This window comes from Balaenoptera acutorostrata, chromosome 13 (assembly GCF_949987535.1).
Source record: "Balaenoptera acutorostrata chromosome 13, mBalAcu1.1, whole genome shotgun sequence".
Lineage (NCBI taxonomy): Eukaryota > Metazoa > Chordata > Mammalia > Artiodactyla > Balaenopteridae > Balaenoptera > Balaenoptera acutorostrata.
The window spans coordinates 27,583,971-27,601,421 of NC_080076.1; the positions used below are offsets into that span (position 1 = coordinate 27,583,971).

Genomic DNA, 17,451 nt, shown 5'->3' on the forward strand with positions numbered 1-17,451 from the left:
GACATAAAAACCATTTAGAATAGTATCAAGAAACTAAAATTATTTCTAACAAAAACAGGCAAAACCTCTATGAAGAAAACTCTAAATTGCTACTGAAAAAAATTAAGAAACCCAGAATAAAAAGAGATACTACACTCTTCGATTGTAGAATTCTTTATAATTCTCATTATTTTTAAATTGTCAATTCTTGGGACTTCCCTAGTGGTCCAGTGGTTAAGAATCCATCTTCCAAAGCAGGGGACGTGGGTTTGATCCCTGGTTGGGGAACTAAGATCCCACATGCTGCAGGGCAACTAAGCCCACACACCACAACTACTAAGCCTGTGCGCCACAACTAGAGAAGCCTGTGCGCTGCAACTACAGAGCCCACGCACTCTGGAGCCCACACGCCACAATGAAGAGTCCGCGTGCCACAACTAAGACCTGACACAGCCAAAAAAATCATTTAAAAAAATAATAAATTAAAATTAAATTGTCAATTCTTCTCAAATTTATCTTCAGATTCAATGCCATCTCAATCAAAATCCGGCAACCTTTGTGGAATTTCACAAGTTGATTCTAAAATATGTAAATACATGTTGTCAATAATAGTGTGACCAAGGATTGGTTCAAGATGGCAGAGTAGAAGGACGTGCACTCTGTCCCTCTTGCGAAAGAACCAGAATCACAACTAGCTGCTGAACAATCATCGACAGGAAGACAGTGGAACTCACCAAGAAAGACACCCCACACCCAAAGACAAAGGAGAAGCCGCAATGAGATGGTAGGAGGGTTGCAATCACAATAAAATCAAATCCCATAACCGCTGGGTGGGTGACTCACAGACTGGAGAACACTTATACCACAGAAGTCCACCCACTGGAGTGATGGTTCTGAGCCCCACGTCAGGCTTCCCAACCTGTGCGTCTGGCAACGGAAGGAGGAATTCCCAGAGAATCAGTCTTTGAAGGCTAGCGGGATTTGATTGCAGGACTTTGACAGGACTAGGGGCAACAGAGACTCCACTCTTGGAGGGCACACACAAAGTAGTGTGAGCATCAGGACCCAGGGGGAAGGAGCAGTGACCCCACAGGAGACTGAACCAGACCTACCTGCTAGTGTTGAAGGGTCTCCTGCAGAGACGGGGGGTGGTTGTGGCTCACTGTGGGGACAAGGACACTGGCAGCAGAAGTTCTGGGAAGGACTCCTTGGCGTGAGCCCTCCCGGAGTGAGGCCTCCTGGAGTCCACCATTAGCCCCACCAAAGAGCCTCTAGGCTCCAGTGCTGGGTTGCTTCAGGCCAAACAACCAACAGGGAGGGAACTCAGCCCCACCCACCAGCAGACAAGCAAATTAAAGTTTTAATGAGCTCTGCCCACCAGAGCAACACCCAGCTCTACCCACCACCAGTCCCTCCCACCAGGAAGCTTGCACAAGCCTCTTAGATAGCCTCATCCACCAGAGGGCAGACAGCAGAAGCAAGAAGAACTACAGTCCTGCAGCCTGTGGAACAAAAACCACATTCACAGAAAGACAGACAAAATGAAAAGGCAGAGGACTATGTACCAGATGAAGGAACAAGATAAAACCCCAGAAAAACAACTAAGTGAAGTAGAGATAGGCAACCTTCCAGAAAAAGAATTCCAAATAATGATAGTGAAGATGATCCAGGACCTCGGAAAAAGAATGGAGGCAAAGACTGAGAAGATGTAAGCAATGTTTAACAAAGACCTAGAAGAATTAAAGAACAAACAGCTAGAAGAATTAAAGAACAAACAAACAGAGATGAACAATACAATAACTGAAATGAAAAATACACTAGAAGGAATCAATAGCAGAATAACTGAGGCAGAAGAACGGATAAGTGACCTGGAAGACAGAATGGTGGAATTCACTGCCGTGGAACAGAATAAAGAAAAAAGAATGAAAAGAAATGAGAAGACAGCCTAAGAGACCTCTGGGACAACATTAAATGCACCAACATTCACATTATAGGGGTCCCAGATGGAGAAGAGAGAGCGACAGGACTGGAGAAAATATTTGAAGATATTATAGGTGAATACTTCCCTAACATGGAAAAGGAAACAGCCACCCAAGTCCAGGAAGCACAGAGAGTCCCTGGCAGGATAAACCCAAGGAGAAACACGCCAAGACACATACTAATCAAATTGACAGAAACTAAAGACAAAGAAAAATTATTAAAAGCAACAAGGGAAAAGTGAGGGAGTGGCATGATATATTTAAAGTGATGAAAGGGAAGAACCTACAACCAAGATTACTCTACCTGGCAAGGATCTCATTCAGATTCGACAGAGAAATCAAAAGCTTTACAGACAAGCAAAAGCTAATAGAATTCAGCACCACCAAACCAGCTCTACAACAAATGCTAAAGGAACTTCTCCAAGTGGGAAACACAAAAGAAGAAAAGGACCCACAAAAACAAACCCAAAACAATTAAGAAAATGGTAATAGGAACATACATATTGATAATTACCTTAAACGTGATTGGATTAAATGCTCCAACCAAAAGACACAGGTTCACTGAATGGATACAGAAACAAGACCCATATATACACTGTCCACAAGAGACCCATTTCAGACCTAGGGACACATACAGACTGGAAGTGAGGGGATGGAAAAAGATACTCCATGCAAATGGAAATCAAATAAAGCTGGAGTATCAATACTCATATCAGATAAAATAGACTTTAAAATAAAGAATGTTTCAAGAGACAAGGAAGGACACTACATAATGATCAAGGGACCAATCCAAGAAGAAAATATAACAATTATAAATATATATGCACCCAACATAGGAGCACCTCAACACATAAGGCAAACGCTAACAGCTATAAAAAAGGAAATCGACAGTAACACATTAATAGTGGGGGACTTTAACACCTCACTTACACCAATGGACAGATCATCCAGACAGAAAATTAATAAGGAAACACAAGCTTTAAATGACACAACAGACCAGATAGATTTAATTGATATTTATAGGACATTCCATCTGAAAACAGCAGATTACACTTTCTTCTCAAGTGCATACGGACATTCTCCAGGATAGATCACATCTTGGGTCACAAATCAAGCCTCAGTAAATTTGAGAAAATTGAAATCATATTAAGCATCTTTTCCGACCACAACGCTATGAGATTAGAAATCAATTACAGGGTTTGTAATTGATTTCTAATCTCATAGCGTTGTGGTCGGAAAAACGTAAAAAACACAAACACACGGAGGCTAAACAATAAATAAATAAATAACCAAGAGATCACTGAAGAAATCAATGAGGAAATCAAAAAATACCTAGAGACAAATGACAACGAAAACATTACAATCCATAACCTATGGGATGCAGCAAAAGCAGTTCTAAGAGGGAAGTTTATAGCAATACAATCCTACCTCAAGAAACAAGAAAAATCTCAAATAAACAATCTAATCTTACACCTAAAGGAACTACAAGAACAAATAATAGTGTGACCATTTGACAAAAAAAGAACAAGTAGAAGTCTTTGCTCTAATGGATATCAAGAATGGACACAACTATATTTATTAAGACAGTGTGGTATTAGCACAGGAAATAGACAAAAAGGCCCATGGAACAGACTTGAGGACCCAGAAACAATTCTGCATATTTTTCAAGTCTGTAAGTTCCGTTTTATTCTTCTTATATCTTCTGTTTTTCTCCTTTTTATAATCATGTTTTCCTTAAATGTTTAAACATATTTATAATAGCTATTTTTAAAGACCCTGTCTGCTAATTCTGTCTTTTGTTGTATTACTGGATCTTCTGTTGACTGATTTTTGTCCTGGTTTTGGCACATTTTCCTGGTTTTTATGACCACTAGTAGTTATTTCCTTGGATGCCAGTCTTGTGAATACCTAGATTATATTGCCTTCTTTTAAGTATTTTGAGGGTTTTGAGGGGGCAGATAGTTTAGTTATTTGCAGGTAAGTCTGATTCTATCAAGCTTTGTTAGGAAGGAGGTTATCCAAAGTCACTTTTATTCTAAGCCTAGTTTAGGTTACTCTTAATGCATTGCCTTCCTGGAATCTCTACTAAATGCTCTGCTGTTCCACAAGAAGTCTCCACTCAGGTTGGCTGGACTTCAAATGTCTCTCAATGTTATGTGAGCACCAGTAGTTGTTCAGCTTATAGTTCCCTGATAATTGGTTTTTCCCCAGCTTCATACATTTCCACTCTGTGTATGCACAGCTTAGTATTCAGCCAAAAACTCAGATGTATGGAGCAATTTGTTTGCCTAGCTCTCTCCTCTCTGGTCCTCTTCCCTCCCAATCCTAACCAGGTAAGTCTTCCCAAACTCAACTCCCTGTCTCATCTCTGCAAAACTGCTGTGCTCTGCTTGGATACTCCCTTGTGTGCTAGAACCCAGTTACTGCTTCCAGGCAGAAGATCTTGTCTCATGATCACATTGCCCAACGTCTGAAAACAGATTATTCATATATTTAGTCCAGTTTCCTAGTTACCTATAGCAGGAAGGCTAGTCTGGTACCATTTACTCTACCACATTTGAGAGCAGAAAGCTTTATCATTTTTTTTAATGTTTATAAGATTGACCTGGGTGGAGAGATATATACTTTTTATACTTAAAAATAAAACCTAATAAAATTAACGTTATTTTTACAAAAGAAAGAAAGGATGTTTTTAACCCAAAACATCAAATATACAAAGTCATATCTGTATATTCTCATATTCTCAGTTAGTGGTTAAAAAGAAAAATAGAAAAAAGAACAAATCTCCAAGGGTAGCAATGTGACACTAGCAAAATGTTCCAGGTTGTCTGATCAGCCTCCCTTTCTTGGTCCAGGTACAGGAAGAATGGGGTTCAACAGCACCCACAGCACTTTTAAAGATGCCCACAAGGCTACGGCAGTGTTCGGTAGTGAAGTGGTTAACCTTCCTTATGTAAGAGCAGAGCTGAGAACTTAAAACGTGAGTTACTTAAAATTCAGCTTAGCTTTATGGTGAGGTAGAGTTTGTTTAATTAGTATTTAGAACTGCACATTGTTTATAGCTATTGGTATTTCATTAGATGCTTAAATGTTTGAACATTTAAAGCTTAATAAGCCTTAGTTCTCTGAAGAAAAACATTGATGTAATTAAATTTTCAGTTACTCTAGTTTTTTTTTTTTAGGGGCCCATGCAATTAATAAAAGCTAAGGCATTTAACAACGCTCATTTAAAAACCTAATCTGACACCTCATTAATTAGCTAACACCTATACCAGATATTTTTAATATAAAAATTTCACACAAGCAAAGTCACAACTTTTGAAAAGTACATGTAATGACACATGAGAATAAATAAAAGTAACTATTTTTCAGATTATTTTGTGTGTACACATGAATGTGTGGATCAATTATGGCTTTCTAAAAACCATTCTTCTGCACTGAGACCAATTACTGTTTGTTTGGTTTTAATTGTATGGTCAAACTAAATACACTGAAGCAATTGCTCCTCAGAGCTTCCTTGCCCCCAGGATCTTACCTTCAAGTTGAAAAAAAGAAAGTGGCGGAGGTTTACAAATTGCATATAGTCTTATTTTAATTAAACACTAAATTTAAAATGGAATAGGAGAAAATTCTCCACTCACAGATTTTGCTACCCACAGATCACTACAGCATCAGCACCACAAGGGAGTTCATGATTCACGCCCCATCCAGAACTACTGGATCACAATCTGAATTTTCAAAGCATCCCAGATGTTTAGTGTGCACATTAAAGACTCAGAAGCCCTGCAGAAGCATGATCAGTTTACCAGTCAGGAAAGAAACTTGCCAGAGTCCTTGCCCTCAAGGAGCTTATAGTCTACTGGGGTCAGGGGAGGCAATCAACAAGGAAAAATTCAATTATAATTTCCTGAGATAAAGGTGGCATGGTGATGTCTACTCATTGCATCAAGGAGGGGCACTTTGTCAAGTTTGGGAAGCAGGCTGACCAGGAAAGGCAAGTTCAGATCCTAAAGAACAAAAATGTAAGGGGCAGAGAAACATAAGCGCATTAAGGAGGCCAAGAAGGAAAACAGAACTCTAGGAGACTGTAGCATCATGAAGACCAAGAGAAGAGGCATTTCCTACCGATAATCAACCGTGTCAATGCACAAAACATCATGGGTATCTCAAAACACCATGTTTTATACATAGTAGTCACTAAGTAAGTGTTCATTGTATGAGTTGATGAATAAATGCATATTTACCTCAGCGTTAAGTAAAAACCGGGGTATGAATTCAAAAGTATCTAATTCCCATTCTTATGCTGCCACCAACCCCTATCATATGCAAAGAAATAACCATATTTAAAAGTAAATTTTAATATATAAACATGTATGACAAATGCCTAACTTGAAACCAACAATAACAAAATAAATCAAATAAAGCTGGAGTATCTTTTAGGTATGAATCATATATTCGTCCTTTTTGTTTTTTTACATTCACCTCTCTGAAACCACCCCCTGCAAAAGCAACTAGTACGAGTCTTTGTACCCAGTAGGCATTCAATAAATATCTGTAAAACAAAAACTGTTCTAGAGATTGTTTATCTCTGCTCTCTCCCAAAATCACATTAAAGTGATGGTAAAGGAATTTTTTTTAAAGGAAGGAGTAATTAAGTATAATTTATACACTGAACAGTGAGGAGAAGCCCACCCACCCACCCACCCCCACTCAATTGTCTTTCCCTGTTCAACTCCAACAGTGGTGGCAAGCATGCTTGTTTTGCCCTCATTCCCTGTAGAAGGGTGAGAAGGACTTCTCCTTGGAGAAATTGAAGGCCTCAGAGCAAAGAACTACAGACACTGACTGGCATTTGGGGATGTCCCAGTGAAAAGGCCCCTGGCTTCGTGATCATCCTACAGAGAAACCCATCTTTATTTGAGGAGCCTCTTCTAAAACACACAGATTCTAATTAGCTTTTAGGTGTGTCACCTCAGGCAAGGTTCACTAGACTTCTGAGGAAAACCTCCTACGTGAAAGACAGAGCACCAGGGAAAAAAGCAAAGAAAAACCTGAGGGGAAACAGACATAATGCTAGGAGCAAAAGACAAAGAGGGAGGGAGGGAGAGAGAGAGAGAGAGAGAGGAAACCTCAGGGAGATAAAAGGAGCCATGGCATCTTGTAAGAACAAGATGCCATGAAAAAGGAACATTGAGACAATAAGAAAGTACCTGGAAATAAAAATATGATAGCAGAAATTTAAAACTCAGCAAAATGGGATAAAAAGTTGAAGAGGTCTCTTGATAAGAAAAGTAAGCGATGTAAAATAGAAAACAGCATGATTAGAGGTTCCATTTGGAAGTCAAATATCCAATTAATAGGACTTCCAGGGAAAAGAAAAACATTAAAAATACAAAAGGAAGGAAGGAAGGAGGGAGGGAGGGAGAGAAAGAAAGAAAAAGAAAGGAAGGAAGGAAGAGCAAGAGAGGAAAAAAAAAGAAAGGGAAAAAATTATCTAAAGAAATAATGCAAGAATATTTTCCAGAATTGAGGGCATGAATTCCCTGATCTAAATGGCCCATAACTGCATACCAGCGCTGTGAATGAAAAAGGATTCTCAACAAGTGATACTTTCATGAAAATTCAGAAACCAGGGACGGTAAGGAGAAGATTCTAAAAGCTTTCAGAGAAAGAATAGCACCAGACTTGTTGCAGTCACATTGGAAGCTAAAAGATAATGGAGAAATGCCTTCTCAAATGAGATGAAATCAATTCCAGCCTAGAATATTAATCTCAGCCAAACCATCAACAAGGTGAGAGAAGAACAGAGTTTCATACATAGTACCTTACTTCAAAAACTTTGCCTCCCATGTACCTTTTCTCAGGCAGCCATTGGTCAGTATGTTTCACTAAAACAGGGATATAGGACAAGAAGGAAGAAGACATGGGGTCCAAGAAACAGGGTTTCTGACACAGGGAAGAGGGGAAGGGATTTCCCAGGAAGAATGCTGCATAGCAAGCCCAGAGAGCAACCAGTCTACAAAGCAGGAGATGCAAGAGGTCCAGAAAGGATGTCACTAAGAAAAAAAAAAAAGAAACTGCAAGATTTCCTGGTGAGCTTCACCATATGGAGAGGAGTTTTACAATTCCTTCAGAAAATTTAGGAAGAAAGTAGTTATCAAATATACAGAAAATTAAGCCAAAGCGTAAGGCATACTTAAGCTATGATTGAGTCCTGCCCAAAGTTAAATAAAAAATAAAATATAACCACAGGGTACCATATCAGCTGTGAATAACATTTTCATGGTCAGATTAATATACATAACTGTACTGAATATGTATTTAACCAAAAATTGTGATAAAATGATCTTGGGAAAATGGAGGAAGGGAAGTATGGGCTAGTGATAGAGGATGGGGAAGGAGTGAGGTAGGTTAAAAAAAGCCAAATGCTCATTTTCCACCGAAGTAAATAGAATTTACATCTGAGAATGAAAAATCAGAATTCAGAAGTTTTAACTTGTTATTTTGAAGAAGCTGCTAAGAAGGGCAAAAGCAGTTGCTTCTGGGGAGCAATATTTGAAGGCAGTGTGAAGGGAAGCAGGAAACTTTTTTTTCTTAAGTTTTGTAGAACTATTAAATGTTTTTAAGCTGAGTGCTGGCATTACTTTGTTTAAAACAGAAATCCTATATATATATATATATTTAATATATATATTATATATATATTTAAAATTTGAAACTACAATAAAAATTAACCAAATAAAAAGGAAGTATTCTTGAAATCCTAATACAGTAGACAACATAGATGATCAAAATTCCTTGTGGACATGCAATCGTCTTTATATCCAACTCACTGATCACCTCCCCCACCTCAACCTTATTCCCTCCACAGACACAGTTCCTTGCACTCAGACCCCAAGAGTTCAAGACATCAATGAGCATACCTAAATATGGCTCTTAGTCCCATCTAGGGAATAGAACAAAAAAATAAGACTGGGTCTCTGTTTCCAAGTCACATGAATTCTGTTTGAGAGGCTATGTCACATGCAGGAAATAGGTAATCACATAAATTAATCACAATTAAATGGTAACCTGTGTGGTACAAACTATATGGAGTTCAGAAACATGTCAGATCTGAGACAATGTGCCTGGACCAGTGTGAGGCAATATGGAAAGTGGTGAGAAAGAGGCTGGATGCAGAAGTTGGGCCACATCACTGCCTGCTCTATAGATCATGTCAAGGTTGGGGGTTTTATCCCAAGTGTAATGGAAAGCCATTAAAAGGATCCCAGCCAGGGAGTGACACAATTTTAAGATCACTCTGATCATTAGATGAAGAATGGACTAGAAGGAGGCAAAACCAACAGGGGGAATAGTTAAGAGGCTATCGAAATGGTTCAAGTGAGAGATGATAGTGGCTTGGACCCGTATAAAGGCTATTATTAAAGACCCATTATAGAAATAGAATCAGTAAGATTTGCTGATGCCTTCCTTATGTAGAGGACGGGGGGCGGGGGGAGGAATTAGCAGGAAGAAGGAGCTAAGGATGATTCCCAGAATTCTGATTGGAGCAATTGGGTGGATGGTGGTTTCACATTCCCAGAGGGAGGAAGACTGGGAAAGATAACAGGTTTTAGAGAAGAAGGTTAAATGTTAGGGGTTGAACAAGTTAACATGCAGATTCTTGAGATTCCCCACTGGATTTGTCAAACAATCAATTGATTCATTGTCCTCTCCGTGTTCCATATTCTAGGATATCACATGGGTTTGGGGCTCAGCAAAGAAGTCCAGTCTAGAGTCAGTTTGGGGGAGTTGTTGGTATACAGATGGCACTGGAAGTCATGAAAATGTATAAGACCACCTAGGACAGTGGTTTTCAAACCTGGAGTGTGCATTTACAATGCAAGTTTCAAGACCCCCATCCCAGAGAGTTTCTGATTCAGTAATTCTCAGTGAGGTCCAGGAATCTGCTTTATTAAAAGCCAGTCCAAAATGTTCTGATGCAGGTAGTTCAGGCTCAGGTTGGAATGGACAGAGGTGAGGAAGTAGCAACAGCAAGTCTAGCCAATCCTTTCCAGAAGCTGGAGAGAAATTGGAGAAGTTGGAGAGAGGTTGCTAGGTAGAGGGGATGTGAGGCCAAAGGGTTACCTTTTTTGTGTGTTATTAGTTTTTTTTAAAGGTGGGAGACACTAAAGTGGTGGTTCATAACCTTGGCTACACATTGTAATCACCTATTGAGATTTTCTAAAATATCAATGCACAGGATACACCAAGACCAGAATCTCTGGAGGTGGAGCTTAGATACCAGTATTTTTTAATTTAATTTGTTTTTAAATCATTTTCCCCCCTAAAGCATTGTTTTTATTTCCCCAGTGCCTGGCATATAGTACATCTTCAATTCACGTTTTTTGTTGTGGAAAGTATTGCTGAGCCAGTTAGCGGATAACACAGACAACAGGAAACAGTATGTATTGTAAAATCCATGTGATCTTCCTGTGAAAAGGATTATAATCCAATTACCTACTTTCAAATGGGGAACAGGAACCTGAGAGAGGAATTAAGTTCCTAAGGTCTGTCAGCCTTGGTAGTAGTGAATCAGGACCAGAACCCAGTATTCCAACTCCCAGGTCAGTGTTGTCCTGTCTTTGAACAATCCCATTTTGAACACACCCCAAACCCGCTCACCCATCAAGACTCGGCCTGCCTAATAATACCTCCCCCTCGACACCTCATTTCCTCAGTCACAAACCAACCCTGCCGTCTCTTTCATCAAACCCGTTGTCAAGCCCAAACCCGCCTGCGTCCCAGACCCAACCTTCCCTCACCCCTGCCTCAAACCCAGTCCCCAGACTTTGCGCTTGCTCCACTCGGGCAGCGGACTCTGCCACCATAGCAACTGGAGACACTCGAATCGGCCCGCAGCAACAAGGGGAGAGGAGCTCCTGGTAGTACAATTCTTTTTTTGTATATGCTTTCCTTACCGCTTCCCGCGCCTGATGCGTGAATTTGAGAGTCTGGTAAGAAAGCTCCATCAGGACACTGTGTTAGGGACCGAGAGAAGGGAGAAAAGGAACCAGTTTCTCGGCTGACCTGTACATCCACCGATGGCGGCTCAGGGAAACCTGACGCTTAACCAGCCCGCCCCCTTCAGGATTGGCCAGAGTCTGGACATGCCAGCCAATCACTGGGCAAAGATGGAGTCTTTACTCATGCCAATCAATGTTAAAATAAATCTGTCAATCCGGAGCTTTTGCACGGCACTGACCAATCGAGAGACAGAAAGGGGATGATTGGCAGGTCTTGGGTCATTTGCAATTGTTTTGTTTCCCTTAATTCTGTCTCTAAAGTTTATGCACCATAGTATTTGTCCTTGATTTCGGCAGTTGTTCAGGCCTTCGTGACCCAATGCTTCTGTTCCCAAGACTCTATTTTGGCATCCGGTCTTCTCTAGGCCCCCCTCCCCCTCCTGATTAAGGTAAAGGTTTGGAAATTCCTTCCTGCTTTACTTTGAAATTGTCTGTACTTGGTCCATCTAGACTGATAGAATCTGATGTGGACTATGGCTGCCAGGGGCTTTCTTGGATGCAAACTGTGCATTAAACTTTTCCTTCCCCTCCAATTTCCCCCACATCAGACCTACTCATTAGAAGTGGACAAACATGGACTTTACTTTTTCCTCCGCTTTATTTTCTTCATGTACTAACTACTCTTGTGTCTTCAATGTCTTTCCCTTCAGTCTCTTTTGCTATGAATCTTATTCTAAACCATCCTCTACTCATTATCTTTGGCTTCCTTCATCCATTCTCCCCTCAGGATACAAAAATATTCAAGTCTCCTCAACCTAAAAAAAAAGTTCTCATCTTGTAATTGTTAAATTGAATCACCTCTCTGGCACTCACTTCATGCTTTCTGGAAGGACTGGCTATCCTCTTCTTCACTTCCTCACCTCCCATTTATTTCTCAACACTTTCTGCCCCTACTCCTTTGAAGCTGTTCTTGCCAAAGTTGCCAATAACTTCCTAAATAGGAAATCCAATTATAGATTATTTTACACTTTACCATCTTTAAACTTGGCACCATTTGAAGTTGTTCACTGCTCTCTCATTAGTAATAATAGCTATAATTTATTAAACATTTAAAGTAGGGCACCAGGCAATGTACTATGTGATTTATGTGTTTATCCAATTTACTCCTAACACCCCATGGAAAGTTATTAATACTCCCAATTTACAGTTGTGGAAACAGGCTCAAATAGCTGAGTTAACTCATTTTAGGTTATCCAACTAGATAGAGTTAAGATGCAAACCTAGGTCTCCTGACTGAAGCCAGTGTTCCTTTCCACTACACTCTCTTGCTATTCTTTCTGTCCAGTTTCACCTGTCATTCCCACCCTGACCCAGACACCTCCCCTCATCTCTCACTCCAGCATAAATGAACTGCTTACAATGCTTGTGAACCAGTCCTGAGCAGTTCCTTTTGCTTGGAGGATCATTCCTACCTCATTTGCCTAACTGAAGCCTATTTTGCCTACTAAGAGTCAGCTCAGGAATCACTTTCTAGGACAATTCAGTGGTGTTTGTCAGATCACAATACTTACTCCAGGCAGAGCTTAGGTGGAGAGAAAACTAATTCCTGATTCCACTATATATCCTTTTACGCTACACTTAGCACATTCTTTTGTTGACATGACTTTCAAAAAAGTTAAAAATATGACTCTCTTTGATATGAACGGACATCATGTCAAAGGTTTTATCTAACTCACTGAGGGAGCCAGTAAGACGGTAAAGCTGGTTTAAAGAGCATTTTGAGGAACTGGGTATTTATAGGCATTTTGAGAAGAAAGGTTAGGATAAGATTGCTAGCTTAGATACAAAATTAGTTAATGTTCTACAGGGCAGTAAAATCTTGACATTTTCTTTTCTAAAGGACATAGAAACATTCCTCTAGTTTTGGCCATTTACATTTAAATTTTAACTAATTAAAATTAAATAAAGTTAAACATTCAGTTCCTCAGTCACACTAGCCACATTTCACGTAGTCAATTGTCATATGTAGCTAATGGCTAACATATTGGACAACACAGATAGAGAACATTTCCATCATTGCAAAAAGTCCCTTTGGAAAGCAGTTGGGCCTCTTAAACACTGCTCTAGTACGACATTGAAAGGATATGCTGTACTATCTTTTGACTTATTTCCAAATGTAATATAAGTTTTTCTAAAGAATTTTCTCCACATAACCACTGGCTTTCAAATGTTTCCAACTGAGCACACATTAAGAAATACATTTTTGGTCAACTAATGTTTGACAAGGAAGCCAAGAATACTCAATGGGTAAAGGATAGTCTCTTCAATAAATAGTGTTGGGAAAACTGGATATTCCCATGCAAAAAAATTAAATTGGACCCTTATCTTATACCATTCACAAACACTAACTTGAAATGGATTAAGGACTTAAATGTAAGACCTGAAACCATAAAAGTCCCAGAAGAAAACCTAGGGAAAAAGCTCCTTAACATTGGTCTTGGCAATGATGTATTTTTTTTCAATATAACACCAAAAGCACACATGACCAAAGCAAAAATGAACAGGTGGGATTATATCAAACTAAAGGCTTCTGCACAACAAAAGAAATGATTGATAAAAAGAAAAGGCAACCTATGGAATGTAAGAAAATACTTGCCATCTTTCTGATAAGGGGTTAATATACAAAATGTGTAAGGAACTCACACAATACAATAGCAAAAAACCAAACAATCCAATTTTAAAATGGTCAGAGGACTTGAATAGACGTTTTTCCAAAGAAGACATACAAATGACCAACAAGTACGTGGAAAGGTGCTCAACCTCATTAATCATAAGGGAAATGCAAATCAAAATCAGAATGATATATCATCTCACACCTGTTGGAATGGTTATTATTAAAAATACAAGAGATAAGGATGTGGAGAAAAGGGAACTGCACTCTCGGTGAAAACAAACTAGTACAACCACTATGGAAAATGGTATGGAGGTTTTTTCAAAAAATTAAAAATAGAACTATCATACGGTATAGCAATTCCACTTCTGGATACATATCCATAGGAAATGAAATCACTATCCTGAAGAGGTATCTGCACACCCATATTCATTGCAGCATTATTTACAGTAGCCAAGACATAGAAACAACCTGAGTCCAGAGGATTATAGAAAACATCTTTAAAGTGCTGAAAGAAAACAAAATACTGTCAAGTTAAGAGTTCTATATCCAGTGAAAATATTCTCCAGAAATTAAGGTGACTTTGAAAGGGTGACTGCTAGGAGCTGGGAGGTCAGAAAGGAGGCTATGTAGCCTAGATGAGGGATAATGGGGCAGGGACTATAAGGAATGAGAGGACCTCTTTGGAGGTCACTTGACCCCTGAGTTACTCCCAGTGTTAGTTTTCTAGAATAGAGATCTTATCACACTACTGCCTACAAAATCCTGTGACCTAGAGCATTCAAATCCCTCAATTTGACATGTACATCACTCCCCAATCTCATCTCACTCTGTCTTAAAATTAGTTTTTTTTTCTCTTCTTCAAATATTTTTTTAACATCTTTATTGGAGTATAATTGCTTTACAATGGTGTGTTAGTTTCTGCTTTATAACAAAGTGAATCAGTTATACATATACATATGTTCCCATATCTCTTCCCTCTTGCATCTCCCTCCCTCCCACCCTCCCTATCCCACCCCTCTAGGTGGTCACAAAGCACCGAGCTGATCTCCCTGTGCTATGCGGCTGCTTCCCACTAGCTATCTATTATACGTTTGGTAGTGTATATATGTCCATGCCACTCTCTCACTTTGTCACAGCTTACCCTTCCCCCTCCCCATATCCTCAAGTCCATTCTCTGGTAGGTCTGTGTCTTTATTCCCGTCTTGCCCCTCGGTTCTTCATTACCTTTTTTTTTTTCCCTTACATTCCATATATATGTGTTAGCATACTGTATTTGTTTTTCTCTTTCTGACTTACTTCACTCTGTATGACAGACTCTAGGTCCATCCACCTCACTACAAATAACTCAATTTCGTTTCTTTTTATGGCTGAGTAATATTCCATTGTATATATTTGCCACATCTTTTTTATCCATTCATCTGTTGGTGGACACTTAGGTTGCTTCCATGTCCTGGCTATTGTAAATAGAGCTGCAATGAACATTTTGGTACATGACTGACTTTGAATTATGGTTTTCTCAGGGTATATGCCCAGTAGTGGGATTGCTGGGTCGTATGGTAAAATCAGTTTTAATTAAAGCTACCACTTTAGAAAGAAAACACAAAGGCAGCAGCATGTGTTTTTTCCTTTAAGAGAGGAACCCATTTTTTCTCACTGAAATTCTCCAGCTAGATTTGTTGGGCTACAGCAGGGTCTCTCTATCTCAGCACTGTTGACATTCGGGGCCAGATAGTTCTTTGTTGTGGGGGGCTAACCTGAGCATCGCAGGATGTCTAGCAGGTCCCTCGCCTCTACCCACTAGATACCAGCAGCACCCCCAAATTGTGACAACCAAAAATATCACCAGACATTGCCAAATGCCGATTGTCCCCTGGAGGGCAAAATTGCCCCAGGTTAGACCTATCTCTTTTTCTCAAGAAGAAAAAAACCCCCACTGCCATGTTTATTAAATTTAACATTTCTCCTCATCTAAAGAGAAAGATGTCAAAGAAAACCTAGGGCATATACATAAGCATGCACTTCATCACCACCACCCCCCAACCCAGATAACCTAAAAGAAAGAATAAGGGCAAAGTTCTCTTCAACAATGTATCTTTGCTTTTGGAAGATGTTTCCACATCCCATTCCACATCCTCTTTCTCCTGTGGCCACTTGGGCCTTCAGAATAGCAGTTTTTCACCGGCTGGCCCCGAGCCTTGGTTTTTCTTTTTCATGCTTTTTAATGTGGGTGCGTTTTTCAGCAAATCTGGCAAGATCAGAAAGCGGATCTTCCTGCCACGCATGTACACTCCAGGTGAGCCGCCCATCACCTCCGCAGGGGACTGAGATCTTGCCCATCGGGCAGTTCCTGTTGTCCTCCGCCTCGTGAACTTCCCACGATACACGTCGCCGGGTTTGTCTCACATTCACAATGTGGTCCTCAGCCTCGTGTAGGACTTGAACATGCACAGCAATAGACATCTCTGAGGAAGAGCGCGCTGCTCCTGCCTCCCTTTCTTTTGCGACTCCAGGGACAGGTGCGCGAACGACCCACCCGCGCTGCCAGAACCATTTCAAAAAATGTGTCCATTAATTGCTTCCTATACTATTCATACCTACAGACAAAAGAAGAACTCCCCTCTTTCTAAGGAAATTTTTATTTTCCTCTCCTTTTATAAAACATTCGTTAAATTTCTTATCCTTGAGTTTTAAAACATTGTTTCAATAATCACCAAAGTAGCAAAATTGCGTCCGGTGTCCACGTTATCGATGCTTCCAAGTTGTGTCATTTGACGTGTATGAAACAGAGCCAAAGCTTACCTCTTGTTTCTCAAGAGATATTATTTCTTTTTTTTTAAGGCATATTATTTCTAAAATACTTAAAAACACAGTCCAACTTCAGTTGGAGAAAACGAGTTATTCCACTTGTTCTTTCTCTTAGAGCAAGAATGTTTTATAGGGTGAATTCTGAGTGTTTTTTATTCATAAACTTTTTTGTTTTATTGATTATGCTCTTCAAGTTGTGCGTGAATCCATCAATGCCTTTCCCTTTCTCTTCACTAGCCTCTTCCCATACAAACACCTTGGAATTCTGTATTCACAGCCTCACTTATGTCAAACCACCTTCCACAGAGCTTCTCTAGGCATGCAAGAATGAGGGAGAGTTTTCAAGAATGACAAGAAAGATACCTGCCTAACTGCAAACCCTCTGACAGTCAACTATAACTCGTCTCTGAATATATATTGTTAAAACTCCATTTTTTATGTCACCTAAAAAGAATGTATCCTGTCATTCTTTAAAAACTGTCACCTCTGTCAGTGGATAGAGAAAAAGTTTTAATCATACAGACATTCTGTGTTGGTATAAATCTCTCTCTGCCAACAGTTGTTGAAACATAGGAATAGAGAGCTTTTACTGGATCTTATCCAAAAATAGAATGAAGTCTGGTTTTTACCCTTCACTGTTATGTGTCATTTTCTAATTTACCCTAAGTGGTATCAGAATGTGTGCCCTGTCTTCCTAACTTTATCTCTGAACAGTCCTCCTGCTGCCATTCCTGCAGCCACATTCAGAGGCACACAGGCCAGGATTGCAATCTTGCCCTATCACTTACTGCTCTGTGATTTTAGGAAAGGTATTGGACCTGTTCAAGCCTTGTATCCTCATCTGTAAAATGGGAACAGTAATACCTTCTCATAGTGAAATGAGACCTTGTGTGGGAAAGACAGCCCTAGGCAAGTTTCCCTGATTAAGAGATTGTTAATTTCTGTTGTTGCTGTCGTTGGTTTGTTTCTAAGAGAATGAATAATCAACAAAGAAAGTAACCTACCTGTA

At 39.7% G+C, this 17,451-nt stretch overlaps 1 protein-coding gene and 1 pseudogene across 11 annotated transcripts in view; both read right to left on the minus strand.

Annotated features, from left to right (window-relative positions):
- KATNAL2 (katanin catalytic subunit A1 like 2) overlaps positions 1–11,051 on the minus strand; it is a 109,096-nt gene extending 98,045 nt beyond the window's left edge. For 10 of the 11 annotated variants that reach the window (XM_057526140.1, XM_028162611.2, XM_057526139.1 and 7 more), the window contains exon 1: positions 10,919–11,048. In XM_057526140.1, the coding sequence (XP_057382123.1) occupies positions 10,919–10,969 (51 nt within the window). In that variant the 5' untranslated portion in view covers positions 10,970–11,048. Of the gene's footprint in view, positions 1–10,918 lie in introns of all 11 variants that reach the window. The other variant, XM_057526143.1, reaches the window with a different exon arrangement.
- A 4,550-nt stretch (positions 11,052–15,601) lies between these two features.
- LOC114235886 (small nuclear ribonucleoprotein Sm D3-like) lies at positions 15,602–16,097 on the minus strand (annotated as a pseudogene).
- Between the last annotated feature and the right edge of the window lie 1,354 nt (positions 16,098–17,451).